The following is a 12,360-nucleotide window of genomic DNA, read 5'->3' as shown; positions in this document are numbered from 1 at the left end:
GCGCGAGTATGCGACTAGTCGGCTTCCGGTCAGAATTGCGCGTTTGAAGTTTGCAATGTCTCCCCAGTTTGTGATCGTGGCATTTTTCTGAACATTTTCAGTTGCGTAATAAATCCCCTCTTAACCAAGCTTGCAATTCTTGTTGACTAATTACTTGTAAGTAATTTATGGACGTCCGGCCCATTACCCCCCGGGCATTCTGCATAAAAGTCAAAGTAAATTTATGGCCACACATTGTTTAAAGAGTTGCGGTTTGTTTGACAGTATCACATCTGACAACGTCTTCAGATGTTGAGTCTTGTCAGTGTGCTCGTATACGACATAGCCAGTCAAAAAGAGCCCTACCCATTTTTCACCGAGATCCGATCGGTTTTGTAATAAATTTCAAACATTTTCAGTTTCTGGTTATTTTTGGGAAAAAACTTAACAATACAACAATCTACATTTTTTTTGTTCCTGTTTATTTTGTGAACTCCGATAAACTCCTCATCCGAGCTATCTCACTACATTCAATACACTTTTTCAGCTAGAACTGTGACATCTATCTCAAGGACGCAAATCTGACCTCGCTTTCTCGAAGGTGCAGGCTCCGACGAGTTATCAGGTCACGAATTTCGTCGTCTTGCTTGCTAGATCGATTGTTCAACGATCGTAGGTTGTCAAGCCTGTTCTTATATTTGTCACACTCTTGACAAGTATCAACCCTAAACTTTCTAAAACTTAGAAAGTCTTTCAGTTCCCTATTAAATATATTTCTAAAAGTTGAAAAACTAATTACAGGTCCACTATTTTTGTTTTTTAAGCTGGTTGTCGTTAAATTAGGGTGTTCACGGACGAATTCAGACCACATTTGGCGCATCGAAATGTTAGAATCAAAATATTTCTTGCACCCACTTCTTGCTCTCCGATAGTGTAATTCTGTAGCCTCGTAAGATAATATGAAGTCCATGACAGCATCTCTCGCTTCGGGTAGAAGTTTCCGAGGAGTCTTCTGTCCCCTTTTGTCTGGTTCTATGAACAACCCGTCTTGGTCGATCTTTTTAAGCAAAACTTCAATTTTGCTCTTAGAAATGCCGTATACTTTCCGGAATGCAGTCTTGCAAACTCAAGATTTCCCAAAAAGTTTCCCCCAATTTCTATAAATGTTTCTCAAAGTTGCTCCAAAGAAATCAAAAAGAAAATTTTGTTGCTCTCTTCCTTTATTTGGTCTGATGCAAAAGTACATGAAAGTAAGATTTCAAAGCATTTTTCTGCAATTTTGCGGCGTAACCAGCGTCGCTAAATAGCTTTGCCCTTTGTCCTCTAAGCACACAAGTCGGGTATATGGTTGAGCTAATCTCTATATCCGACCGAGCGGACTTACCGTCGATTAAAGCTACTAAAGTTTATGCTCGAAGTTATTACGTGCGCAACGTCGCGTGCGGGCTCTTTCAGCTATGCGTTTTGCGTAGCACGCGAATTGTCGTGTGCAAGGCCAACTGAACAAGTCAACAAGATAAATAATAAATCCTGCCTGAAATATGTTACCGAGGGTGTTAACTCTCCAAATGGATTACCATAAGTGCTTACGGTCACCAAAAGTTCCTTCTCAGGATGGCTTTTACACGAGGAAGCCACGGACTAACCTTTTCGGGATCTATTGTGCCAACGAGGACATCATTCATTGTTTCTTCTATGATGAATCTATTGGAGGAAGCCGTCCAAACGAGGTAATATCTCTGCTGAACTATCTTCTGAAAAGCCTTCAGGAAAAATACGGTAAATTCCATCACCTTATACTGTGGGCAGATAACTCGCCGGCTCAGTTTAAAGAATCCTACTTATTTTTTTACCTAGACCATATTGTTAGAAAGGGAGAGTTTCTAAGAGTGGACCTTAAATTCCTACTGGAGGGACACTCATTTTCAATTTGTGACAGGCGGTTTGGCTGTATTCAGCAATTCTTTAACACCAAAGAAAAAATTGAAACTCCACAGGAGTGGGAAACGACACTACGAAACAGCCGCTTAAATAACGTTAAAAGTTACTGGGTGAATTTGGATTGGATTATGAACTATAAAAGCTTTCTAAGAATGAAGTACGTTGCTAGAAGCGAGGACATTGAACGCGAGAAATTCGAAGTAAGGAAGATCGCGTTTATCAATTTTGGTTCTGGAGAAATAACCGATCAGGAGGAGAACTTACAACTAAGCTGGCACCCGGAAACCCCATTTATAAGGTTTACAATGGATACGAAAGAAAAGCCGAGAATTGTCTCGTTCCTGAAGAAAAAGCAAGGCGTGGAATTGAATGCGGCTGAACATTTGGTTCCAGTGAGACTAGGAAAGAAACCCATTCGCGATGATGTAAAGCAAGACTGTATAAAGCTAGCTCAGAAATATTTATCTGAAACTGCAAAACGTTTCTACACCTCATTACCAGCAAACTCTGATCAAGACACTGATGACGATGACGACTGAAACATTTACTCCAGAAGAATGAAGTTAGAGTTAGTATAGGTAATCGTATGAATGCGAGTGCATTCATACGATTTACACTACTCCTTATATTTGAAAATTCTCTCAAAATTGCACAAGCCTTTAGGCGAGTGCGATTTGAAAGAATTTTCCAATATCAGGAGTAGTGTAAGTCCTTAATTGCTCACGCTCTCATACAATTACTTATTTATTATATGACTGAGAAAATTGCGAACGCCCGCGGGTTGATTTGTACTGCAGTGCTAATTAAGAATTAACGACAAATTAGCCTGCTCTTAGCTGATCACAATGAAGTAATTTCTTGGTCATATAATGTCCGTAGGGAGCTAACTTAGAAATTCAGATCCAAAGAAAAGTAGTATCATTCCAAAGTGTGAGTTTTAAATTCAACTTTTAACACACTACCAGCAAAACCAAACACAATTGGATTGCATATCACAAATGTGAAGTCCTCTGGCTTCAGTTAAAGTGACAAAAGCTTTCACGGTAATGGCGGGTAAAAAATTGCGTTTTTGGTTATTGGTTATTGAAGATGATTTCCAATTGAATTCCATTTTTTTTAGAAGGATTTATTATTTATCTATAATGTTGACACCTTCAGTACTGTTTCTTCCTTTCGCTGGGTTAGATTTGAGCGGTTTTCGCGATTGACTACGATTCTGAGTACCCGTTTGCTAATACGGATTACCATTTGTTCAAATTTTCAATAATATCTAGTTAGCTATAAACACTGACGACTTTTTTTTATAACAAATGGATAATTTTTCAGACTCGCGAAATTCACCTACTCGATTCCACTTTCGAGTAAATAGGACCTGGCGAAATAAGAAACAATGATAGGTCTTTAGCCTCTGTGTCAATCTCGTTCCCAGAGTCTTGGTCATAACCTTGACCAGCGATCGGAAAATGAGAGCTCTGGGAGTAACCATTTCAGGCCTGCGCCATAGATGCAGACTGCGCAGTAAAAAAGGATGGGCAGAATTCGGTTATTTCAAAATGGTTGCTTCCAGAGCTCTCGTTTTCCGACCGCTGGTCGAGGGGAACGAAGACTTTGGGAACGAGATTGCCTCTGTGTCAAAAGTTTTGAGACAAGAGAAACATAACTCTTGCTCACGAATAACTCATGTTGGGTTAGTGGTTTTAGCTGGCCCACTGCAGGCCATGATCAGTCAGAAAAAAAATGAGTCAAGCCAAATGCAAGGTTTATTATCACGTGTATTCTAATAAAAAAAAAAATCTACTAATTAGTTTAACTCTTTTCCTGACAACGCTCTGTTCACCATTATCTATATGAAACAGTATATATAACAGTATACAACTATATAACAGTAACTTCGTTTTTGCTATTAGTAGGTGGCTAAGTATTTAAATAATTCGTAAGAAATTGAAAGGGATGCAGTTCAGGGTGAGAGGCATTACATCAGAATCCGGAAAATGCGTTTGTACACTTGCTAATTAGTAAGAAGCAATGAAACGTTTCCATATAAACGTGTATAACGTTACACTTTGTTTGAAGGGGGACAATTTTTACTCACGAAAATTAAGGCATGAACCACGCCTATAAATTACGGTCTAGAGAAGGGTCACAAATTAGTCCAATACTCTGGTTCAAGTCATACCCTAAGATTCTTTAGTAGAATTCTACTACTATACTAATGAAAATGCTGTAATCTGATTGGCTGAGCCACTGCACACTATCATGCATTAGTGTGCAGTAGCTTGGTGTGGTCGACAACATTGCAACGTTTCCTCGATTCTACGAAGTTTTCAAAGAGCATTCAGAAACAAATGGATAAACAAAATTCCTGAGAAGACTAAAAGGAGGGCATTTACGTGCGGTTTCTTGAATTAAAAAAGGTCGAAATGTTTGAAAGAAACTGATAAGCGCGCGTACACAACTGCAAATGTCAAACTGACAATTAATTCAGTCCGCACGAATTCCCTAAAGCGTGAAGTTTAACACGAAGACCAGAAATATTTAGAACCGTTACTTGAAAGAAATTTCAGTTAGAAATCTACTAAAATAATTAGATTACTCGCCCTCGATTTCTATTTAACAATTAGATCACGAGCTCGAGATTTCAAAAAATTTCTTATCGAAATCCTCCTCGCAGACACTTCGAAAGAAGTGGCCGTCAATTTGTTAACAAGGGCACACTACTACGCCACTCATTATCTATCGATCACAACGTAGCTAGTGAGAAGCGTAGCCAATCAGAGAACGGCATTCGTGATAGAACGCTAGTAGATTTGACTAAGAGGCGATATTTGATTCGGCCTACGGCCTCATCAACTATCAACTCGTAGAAATCTCGAGCTCATGATGTAATTGTTAATTAGAGTTCAAGCACATTAAGGTCTGGATCATAGCAAATAGTTGATTCATGAAAATGTTAGTGGAACAAAATTTAGCAGTTCTGCCTACTTAGCGTCGTCAACATTTTCAAGTGTACCCAACATTTGAGGATTTGGTGGTGGTTGACAAAGAAGCAGGTCAACCATTTCGGTCCTGTAACCTTTGGAATAAGCGTATCCCTCGTTTTGAGATGGTCGAAGGTCACTTATTTCCCCCAAAAAGCAACACCACTCTTTAATACGAAATCAAGTACACTCCCTTCTAAACGTAGCAAAGGTAGATAATTAAAAAAAAACCTGCGTTATTGACCAACAAGAGTGGAAATCTATGCCAATTCGATTTCACCGACATGTAAGAAAGGACTCCAATTTAGTTTTTAGAAGAAAATATACATGTCGCTTAGTAAAACAATTCAGGATAACCATAACCCGCGTGACTACTCAGGTTCTGCTGTTTCCCTTTAAATTCTTGATCCAGGCCTTAACGGGCTTGAGAGGGAATAGTTTGACTGTCTGCATGACATTCCCAATCAGTATTGTTGTAGTTCCATAGGAACTCTACGGTTTCGGGAATATCATGCAAGGCAACCAAAAACACTCTCGGTCTTCCTGAATTTTTTAACGCTACGAAGGGTCTCAAATTTGCGTGGTTTCGAGAGTGGTTGATCAGTGCCCCCCAAGTCGGCCCGGTTTCTTCGTTGCCTTGGTAGGGATCGATCCTAAAAACAAAATATAAAACAAATAATGCGCATTATTAAATCGTGTATACTTGTATTTCAGCCGTGGCTATAGGTTTAATTAGTCTTGACTCATATAGACAAATTGATCAAACTCGTTTCATTTTTCAAGTTACCATTAATTATACTAAGAGTCGCGATGGTTGTTGAGATAGCTCTGTTACTGAAACGCCTTTTGAAGATCTTACGTCAAACAAGGTACTTACGCAATTTGGCGGCCTCCACTTTCAATGACCATCAGGGTGCAAATTTTGCCCTCCCTGGCGTATTTCTCCTCGCGCGTGGCTGCTTCTACCAAGGAAACATGCTCCCCTTGATATTCTACTACTATTTCACCCCTCTCGATGTCGCGGTTTGCAAACGCACAGCGACCTGCCCCTCTGGGGTCACTGGGAACATCATGGACCTGTAAAATGAAAGAATGGATAAATATTCAGGAAGATGACAAAACATGTTAGTAAAAACATTAAAAACCTTGTTTGACTCGGGAAACTTCGTATACAGCCTTAGCTTCGTTTAGAAATCTTCGGAATAGCTTTTATGACTTTCGATATTCTTTGGATGCTTCTCGGTAACCTTGGGAAATATTCTGAATTTTCGGTTGAGTTCAGGCAAACTTGGCTAATCTTTGTTGAAAAAAAATCGGATGGCCTCCCGTGATATTCGGAAGCCTTCCAGTGGTTGTTATTCATCTTCGGAATACTTCGGATTATGTTGGAAAAGTGATCTCATATCATTCGCAAGTAAATTATATATGGTATTGCCTCCTTGGTTTGTATGGTACATGTAATAAATAGCTATCGCTGTCCGAAAAAAAAAAAAACCTTGAAAAATATTTTGCTTTGGTTGGTAAAATAAAACTCACCTCTATCGGGGGTAATGGTGGAGGATTTGCGGCTATGTAATTTTGAACCCGTTGTTGGGTGTCACGCCCACCAAATTCATATCCTGGGCGACTTCGACGAGCGCGGCGGAGTTTAAGTCCTCGGTATCCGCGAACGTGGTTGCTCATGTCTGTCCTCACTTGCCATCCCTCAAGTTTATTATGAGTCGAAATGGCGTTTTTCAGTTGCTGTAAAAAAAAAAGCGTTAAATGTGCAAATAGTGTCCCCAATTAGTTTCTTTCTATAGCTAAATACTCTGATCTTTGACGTGATTCATTCATTCATTCGTTGAAAAAAATATCTATTTCATTCTCTTCACTCTTGTTTGAAACATAGAATCACAGACCTATAAACGAAGCAAATTTTAAAGCAATGATCGCTGCAAAATACTTACTCTGTTAAAACTGTTTCTCTTCATTAAAAACTTTGTTTGGCCGCTAACACTGTCGTTGTCCGTCCACGCTCTAACCGCGCTTTCGTAGGCCTCGAAAATCTCGGCCGTGGACACAAAGTTACCCGGGCTTTGCTCCACACAAGAAGACAAAAATTTAACTAGAAGTGGACATTTAGCCCCTCTTTTGTGCTTAAGCATTACCCTGCGGACGTTTACGAAGGACATCTCTGCTCCTTGATGGCAAGATAGGCTACATACTAGTGCCAATGAATATTTTCCCACAGAAACTTCACATGGGCCTTAAATTTATTCAAAAGCACGGGAATTTGTGGTTAACACGCGGTTCGTGTTCCATTTGGTCGAGGTGTAGTAACTCCAAGAGAAACTCTTTTTCGTTGCTATGCAGTCTCTCTGGGAACGCATTCATTTTTGATGCAGACCAGTTTTTTGTTTTTTGGGTCCGTTTCCGAGTGCCGAGTGCCTTTATTCAATCAGCTGATTCAACTCCTGCTCGGTTAAATTCGAGGCCCGGCAAAAAACTTAAGCTCGAAATTTGGTAGCTCACAGGAATAATATTCCTCGTCTCCGGAAGAATTATTAGATTTTTCCACATTTTAGGAGAAGAAAAATAGGAATTATGTTTTACGAAGTGTCAACATCGATGAAAAAAAAATATGGCGGTTGTTGAGTGCATAGAGGTTTCTAAGGCGAGTAACTTTACGTTAGTCAGGGTGGGCCGGAGATAAATTTGTTCGGATTTTTTAGCTTTATCGTTCCATCTCCCAGAAAACACCAAATAGGAACCTCTTGAGAGGCTCGATAGTAAGAACAAAACAAGTTTTTCGCAGAGTAACCGAACGTACAAGTAAGCAGTAAGCAAAAGATGGAGAGAGGTCAGAAGTCTACACAAACGTTTATAGTGGTAAGTATTCATCCATAAGTCTCTCATGAAATATTCATATCCAGAAGGGCGCCCATTATGCTATTTATTTGCTGTCTTTAACTTTTGAGAGGTTCTGAAGCGAGATTGTTTTTATTCAGTCTTGTGGTCTGGGTGATTCCCTGCTGTATCGATTTACGTAATTTTAATAAGTAAATACTGTTATAGTGCAACTTACTCAGGGGAACGAAATTCCGTAATATGTTTTACTTAGTCGAGAGTTCAGTTTAACAAGGCAAATTAATAAAAGTTTCTCATCTCTGTTATTCTAGAAAAATTTACAGTGACGACGATCACTCTCGAACTCTAAACATTCGATATTTTTTTGAACATTTTTTTGATATATCAATTTGTACTGATATGTGCGGAGTGGTACCTGACCCCGGGGGGAGGGGGAGATTTCAAGGCACTTTAGTTTGCTGTCATTAAGTTATGCTTGCAAAGAGCTTTTATCTGATATGATGACAGTTAAGCCTGAATTCATCCACGGGTGGCCCAGAGATTCTAGTGTCATTTCCTTTTTGCACTAGATGAAGTGCGGAGTGCGGAACTTGGTAAGCACTGCTTACATGACTCTATTAGGCACCAGCTGTTATTGGGCTGTTCGGACCTGGTTTTCAAAAGATGAGGTATATATCAGTATATATATATATATATATATATATAAACGGTTATAAAATGCCCTCAAGCCAACAAAGAATGCCACTGCGTCAGGAGGATCAATGAAGATTCACAGTCCAAGCCTCACCGCAAAAATGAATTTAAAAACGTTTGATAAAGCAAGGACGGACAACTTCTGACGGTAAAAAAAGTTAAAAAGTTAAAAATTTAATAGAAAAACGTTTCGGTCTTAGACCTTCATCAGTTACAAGAGAAAAAGGACGAAAACTAAGTTTAAATACGGTTACAGTGTGGGAGATTACGTAACGAAATGAAAAATACAATATTGTGCTATTAATACATCGTGATTAATACAATACAGGAAGAAAATGCAAAACGAGAAATACAATGCTGTACTATAAATTGCGTCATACAGGGTGATAAGTGTTCAACACCAATCCCCACATGGGGCATCTCTAATCTAGAATTCGGAGCTAAGGTCACCGTGACCACTAAAACTTATTCATGTCTTGATGAACTTATTCATGTCTCCTTATTGTAAGTCATGAATATCTTAAACGCATAATAACAGGAAAACTTACTTGTAAGTAGTTTTCAAGTCACATCGGTAATGGCCACCTCCTTCAAGCAACAGAGCCATGTTGAGATCACCCTTCAGCACGCCATCGCGCACGTACATTTCCTCAGTGCATGGCTCCCATTTCACGGTCTTTTGCATAACTGGACTATTGGCAGGAAAGTTCACCCCATCAAATCGAAAAACAATCACAGTTGTCGTCGTCTTTCTTCATTCTGATAAAAAAGAAATAAAAGATAGTCAGTGTTACTATGCAAAGATAAAAGGAACACTTTGTCATTTACCGCAGTTGCGATTTTTTTCTTCTTCCCTTTTATGATACACAGAGAGAACCATTTTGGAAAAATGCCTTAAAAGTTTATATAACCCCAAATATATTTTTAGCGGGATAATCTTATATTGCATGGAACAAATTGCCACAAGCAGTTTTGTTTTTGGTTAAAACAGCGATTTTTTTAATGAATTTCTTAAGTCGGGATTACTAAGCAGACCACCGAAGGCAACGGAGACTGGGGCTAGTGACGTCAAACAAGAATATTGGTGACGGTTTTGAACTGAAGAGAAGAGGAGTAGATATTGAGGAGTAGTGAAGAATTTCCGTGGTATGTCAATGAAATGACCTTTTCTTCGCGATTTTATCATATAAGTTGTTTAGATGTATTGCATATTTATCGTGCAAACTTCTTCAGATCCTAAACTCTGGAAGACTGTTTCCACGAGCTTGTAAACATCAGTTGATGAAGCATACTCATTCCACAGGGAATGCAAAGCTGAACTAAATAAATCGCAATCGCTTCGAAGATTTGTAGATAGAATTTCAGAATACTCTGACTTGGGATAACAATTTGGCATGGCAATTCTCCGACGGAAGTATCACGAATTAATTTTTTGTGCAGGTTCCTATGAATTTCCTATAAATCTTCTTAGCGAGAGCCATCAGCTCTACATCTTACTTTATGTCGTTTGTGGCGATGCAAATGCCCCGGTCTTCGTAAGTAATGCTTCGTTCCCAAGAAAACCCCTCAGGAAACGACTGCTTGAAATAGTCTGGGATGTCTTTTGGGTATTTGGCGAATACCCTGTTGCCGTAATCGAATGCTGTTGTCAAGATATCGAAAGCGAAAGGCAGAGGTCCGCCGTCTATGACTGTCAGATCCATAGTCTGTTTTCCCATAGAACACAAACAAGAAACGAAAAACGTAACAAAAAAAGGAACTGTTCATATGCAGTGCAGATTTTTTTTTTCTCTGTGACAAAGTCCTTGGATAATGACGCCAGATACACTTATCTACTTTGGCTGATTAATGGCAATCGAAAAATAGTTCTGAAATTCTCATCAACAGCATTCTGTTACTATATAAAGCCCTTATTAAACAAGCGAATATTTGCTTTTGACTATGACAGTCTGACCTCAAACTTTCAGAACCGTATGATTATTGTTTTCCTGGTAGATATTTGGTGGCTTTCTTTTACACCACCAAACTATAGAAACTTGAACGGAGGGAAATGGTTAGAAAGGTCGGTAAACATCAAAGAAACAAACAAAACTTGCTAAGATTTATGTTGGAAGGTCCTTGAACCTGCCCATCTTTCGTTTAATGCTCACTGATTGCGTATAAATGACACTACAATCGCAATGCTTCTCTTGGTTAGTTTTGTGAGCACACATAACCGCCTTTTGTATATTGCCAGGTTTTGTGCGAGGTCAACCCCCAAAATAGCCATCAAAAACATAAAACAAAGAACTTTGACAGGTTTCATTACCATTTGGCTCTATTATCTATACGCAAACATTACAGTAAGTTCCCTTTGACTGAGTTAATTGGTTGCTCGCTCTTTTGAATAGTGCGCACTTTTACAGTGCTTACTTTAACGCAAATGACGCGACGACCAACTTTTCTATGTGGCAAAGGAAGAGCAACAGGGAAAAAGAAAGCGACTCAGAAACAAGGCGGGAATTACTTGATAAACTAGGTATGGAAAGGTTAAATAAATAGACACTTAACAGTCTGGTCCCATCACAGAGGACGTCTTCAATCTGACAAAAACCCAAGTAATGAAAGTTTTTTCTTTTTTTTTTTCAAGTAAATAATGAATGGCTAAGACTAAAATACATAGCAAGTGGAGCCTTTTAGCCCCACAATCCTTGTAACATAGAGCAAAGGCAGCTAGATTTTAGGTTTCGATTTCGAGGCAAGGATAAGAATTAATTTTTGAAAGTCTTCATGTAGACTTTCTCCCTATCTTCTTCGTTCGTTTACCTTTGGAGAAACTTTAGAGGTGTCTCGCGTCCAAACGATGTAGCGCGTCCTGTTGAAACTGTAGATACTTAAACCCCTATATCAAAGTAAAGCTTATAGAACTGGCTATCACAGTATACCGAGAAATTGGGGATAAAATGAATTGTCGAATTTTTCTCTACGTCTAAATGCGAGCGTCCGAATAACCTTTCGCGTCCTTTTTAAGAGCTAGAAGTCAAAGAGAATTTGTTCGTTTGCTCTCAAATTTGGACCTAGAGCATAACTTGACTACGGGCAGTCCATGCTTTTTTCATCGTATTTCGAACATGTTCTGTAACGTTTCACGGAAATTAAATATGGCAAATCGCACACACGTTCTTTGGCGCTTTGGGTCCGGAAACTGAGGAACGAATTAAATAAACGAAAAACAAAATTCGCTTCGCCTTGTAGCTTTCAAAAGGTGATTTGCGCGCTCGCATTTACAGGTCGTAAAAAATTCGACAATTCCTTTTTATTTCAATTTTTATTTTAATTCTTGGTATAGTTTGATAACCAGCTCTATGAGCTTTAACTGGAAATAGGGGCTTAGGTGTCTACAGTTTAAACTGGACGCGCAACATTGCTTGGACTTAGACACCTCTGAAGGCGTACGGTAACCTCAAGGGTCGTAAAATCGAAGGAAAGAGAGATAAACCCTGTATCTGCTGCAATATCCTGAATAAAATACGGCTTTAGACGTATTCTCGGTATTAGATATCTTGTTCAATGGGAAAAAAATACGAAGCAAAAATACTAAGCAATGCTCGAAGCAAGGGTGCCGTAAAACTGACCACAATGATTAAACATTTGTACACTTTTACTTACTCGAAAGGCTGGCCACTTCCTTCCCCTGTAATCACGAACTTGTGCCCGTTTACAGCACCGTCCATACGCAGCTTGATCTTCATTTCTGGTTTAATCACACTCTGCGGAAAGAGATTGGGATAAATCTGACATCAGTCACCAGTTCAAAATAAGCAGTAGAGTAAATTCATTAGTCAAAAAGGAAACAAAACCTTTTCTCGTGCAACACTTACCATGATGGTAGACGCAAGTAAGATTTTAGCCTAATACAGTTCTTGTTGTTCTCGATCTG

General features: G+C 39.1%; 2 protein-coding genes and 1 pseudogene across 2 annotated transcripts; 1 reads left to right on the top strand and 2 right to left on the bottom strand.

Annotated features, from left to right (window-relative positions):
* Positions 1–432: 432 nt before the first annotated feature.
* LOC149113540 (uncharacterized) lies at positions 433–1,225 on the bottom strand (annotated as a pseudogene).
* Positions 1,226–1,469: 244 nt separating this feature from the next.
* LOC149113539 (uncharacterized) lies at positions 1,470–2,459 on the top strand. Its single transcript, XM_089288409.1, has one exon. The coding sequence runs from the start codon at positions 1,521–1,523 to the stop codon at positions 2,457–2,459; it is 939 nt and encodes a 312-aa protein (XP_089144535.1). The 5' UTR covers positions 1,470–1,520.
* A 1,203-nt stretch (positions 2,460–3,662) lies between these two features.
* LOC149113538 (N-lysine methyltransferase KMT5A-B-like) lies at positions 3,663–9,051 on the bottom strand. Its single transcript, XM_089288392.1, has 4 exons — positions 8,990–9,051; positions 6,435–6,641; positions 5,776–5,975; positions 3,663–5,551 (listed from the first exon to the last, which is right to left on the bottom strand). Exons 2-4 carry the CDS (start codon positions 6,579–6,581, stop codon positions 5,314–5,316), a joined length of 585 nt encoding a protein of 194 aa, XP_089144518.1. The 5' UTR covers positions 6,582–6,641; positions 8,990–9,051; the 3' UTR covers positions 3,663–5,313.
* Positions 9,052–12,360: the final 3,309 nt, after the last annotated feature.

Source organism: Orbicella faveolata, unplaced genomic scaffold, assembly GCF_042242905.1.
Source record: "Orbicella faveolata isolate gen_17 unplaced genomic scaffold, um_ofav_v1 contig_15, whole genome shotgun sequence".
NCBI classification, from domain to species: domain Eukaryota; kingdom Metazoa; phylum Cnidaria; class Anthozoa; order Scleractinia; family Merulinidae; genus Orbicella; species Orbicella faveolata.
Note: the sequence above shows the minus strand (reverse complement) of the source record. Positions and strands in the feature narration are given on the sequence as shown.

Bases quoted from the DNA above. Each gene is read 5' to 3' on its own strand.
- LOC149113539 (XM_089288409.1), top strand. From the start codon at position 1,521: ATGTTACCGAGGGTGTTAACTCTCCAAATGGATTACCATAAGTGCTTA.
- LOC149113538 (XM_089288392.1), bottom strand. From the start codon at position 6,581: ATGAGCAACCACGTTCGCGGATACCGAGGACTTAAACTCCGCCGCGCT. The intron at 5,976-6,434 runs GTGAGTTTTATT...TTCATTTTACAG, and splicing joins CACCATTACCCCCGATAGAG to GTCCATGATGTTCCCAGTGA. The intron at 5,552-5,775 runs GTAAGTACCTTG...TTTTGTTTTTAG, and splicing joins AGTGGAGGCCGCCAAATTGC to GATCGATCCCTACCAAGGCA.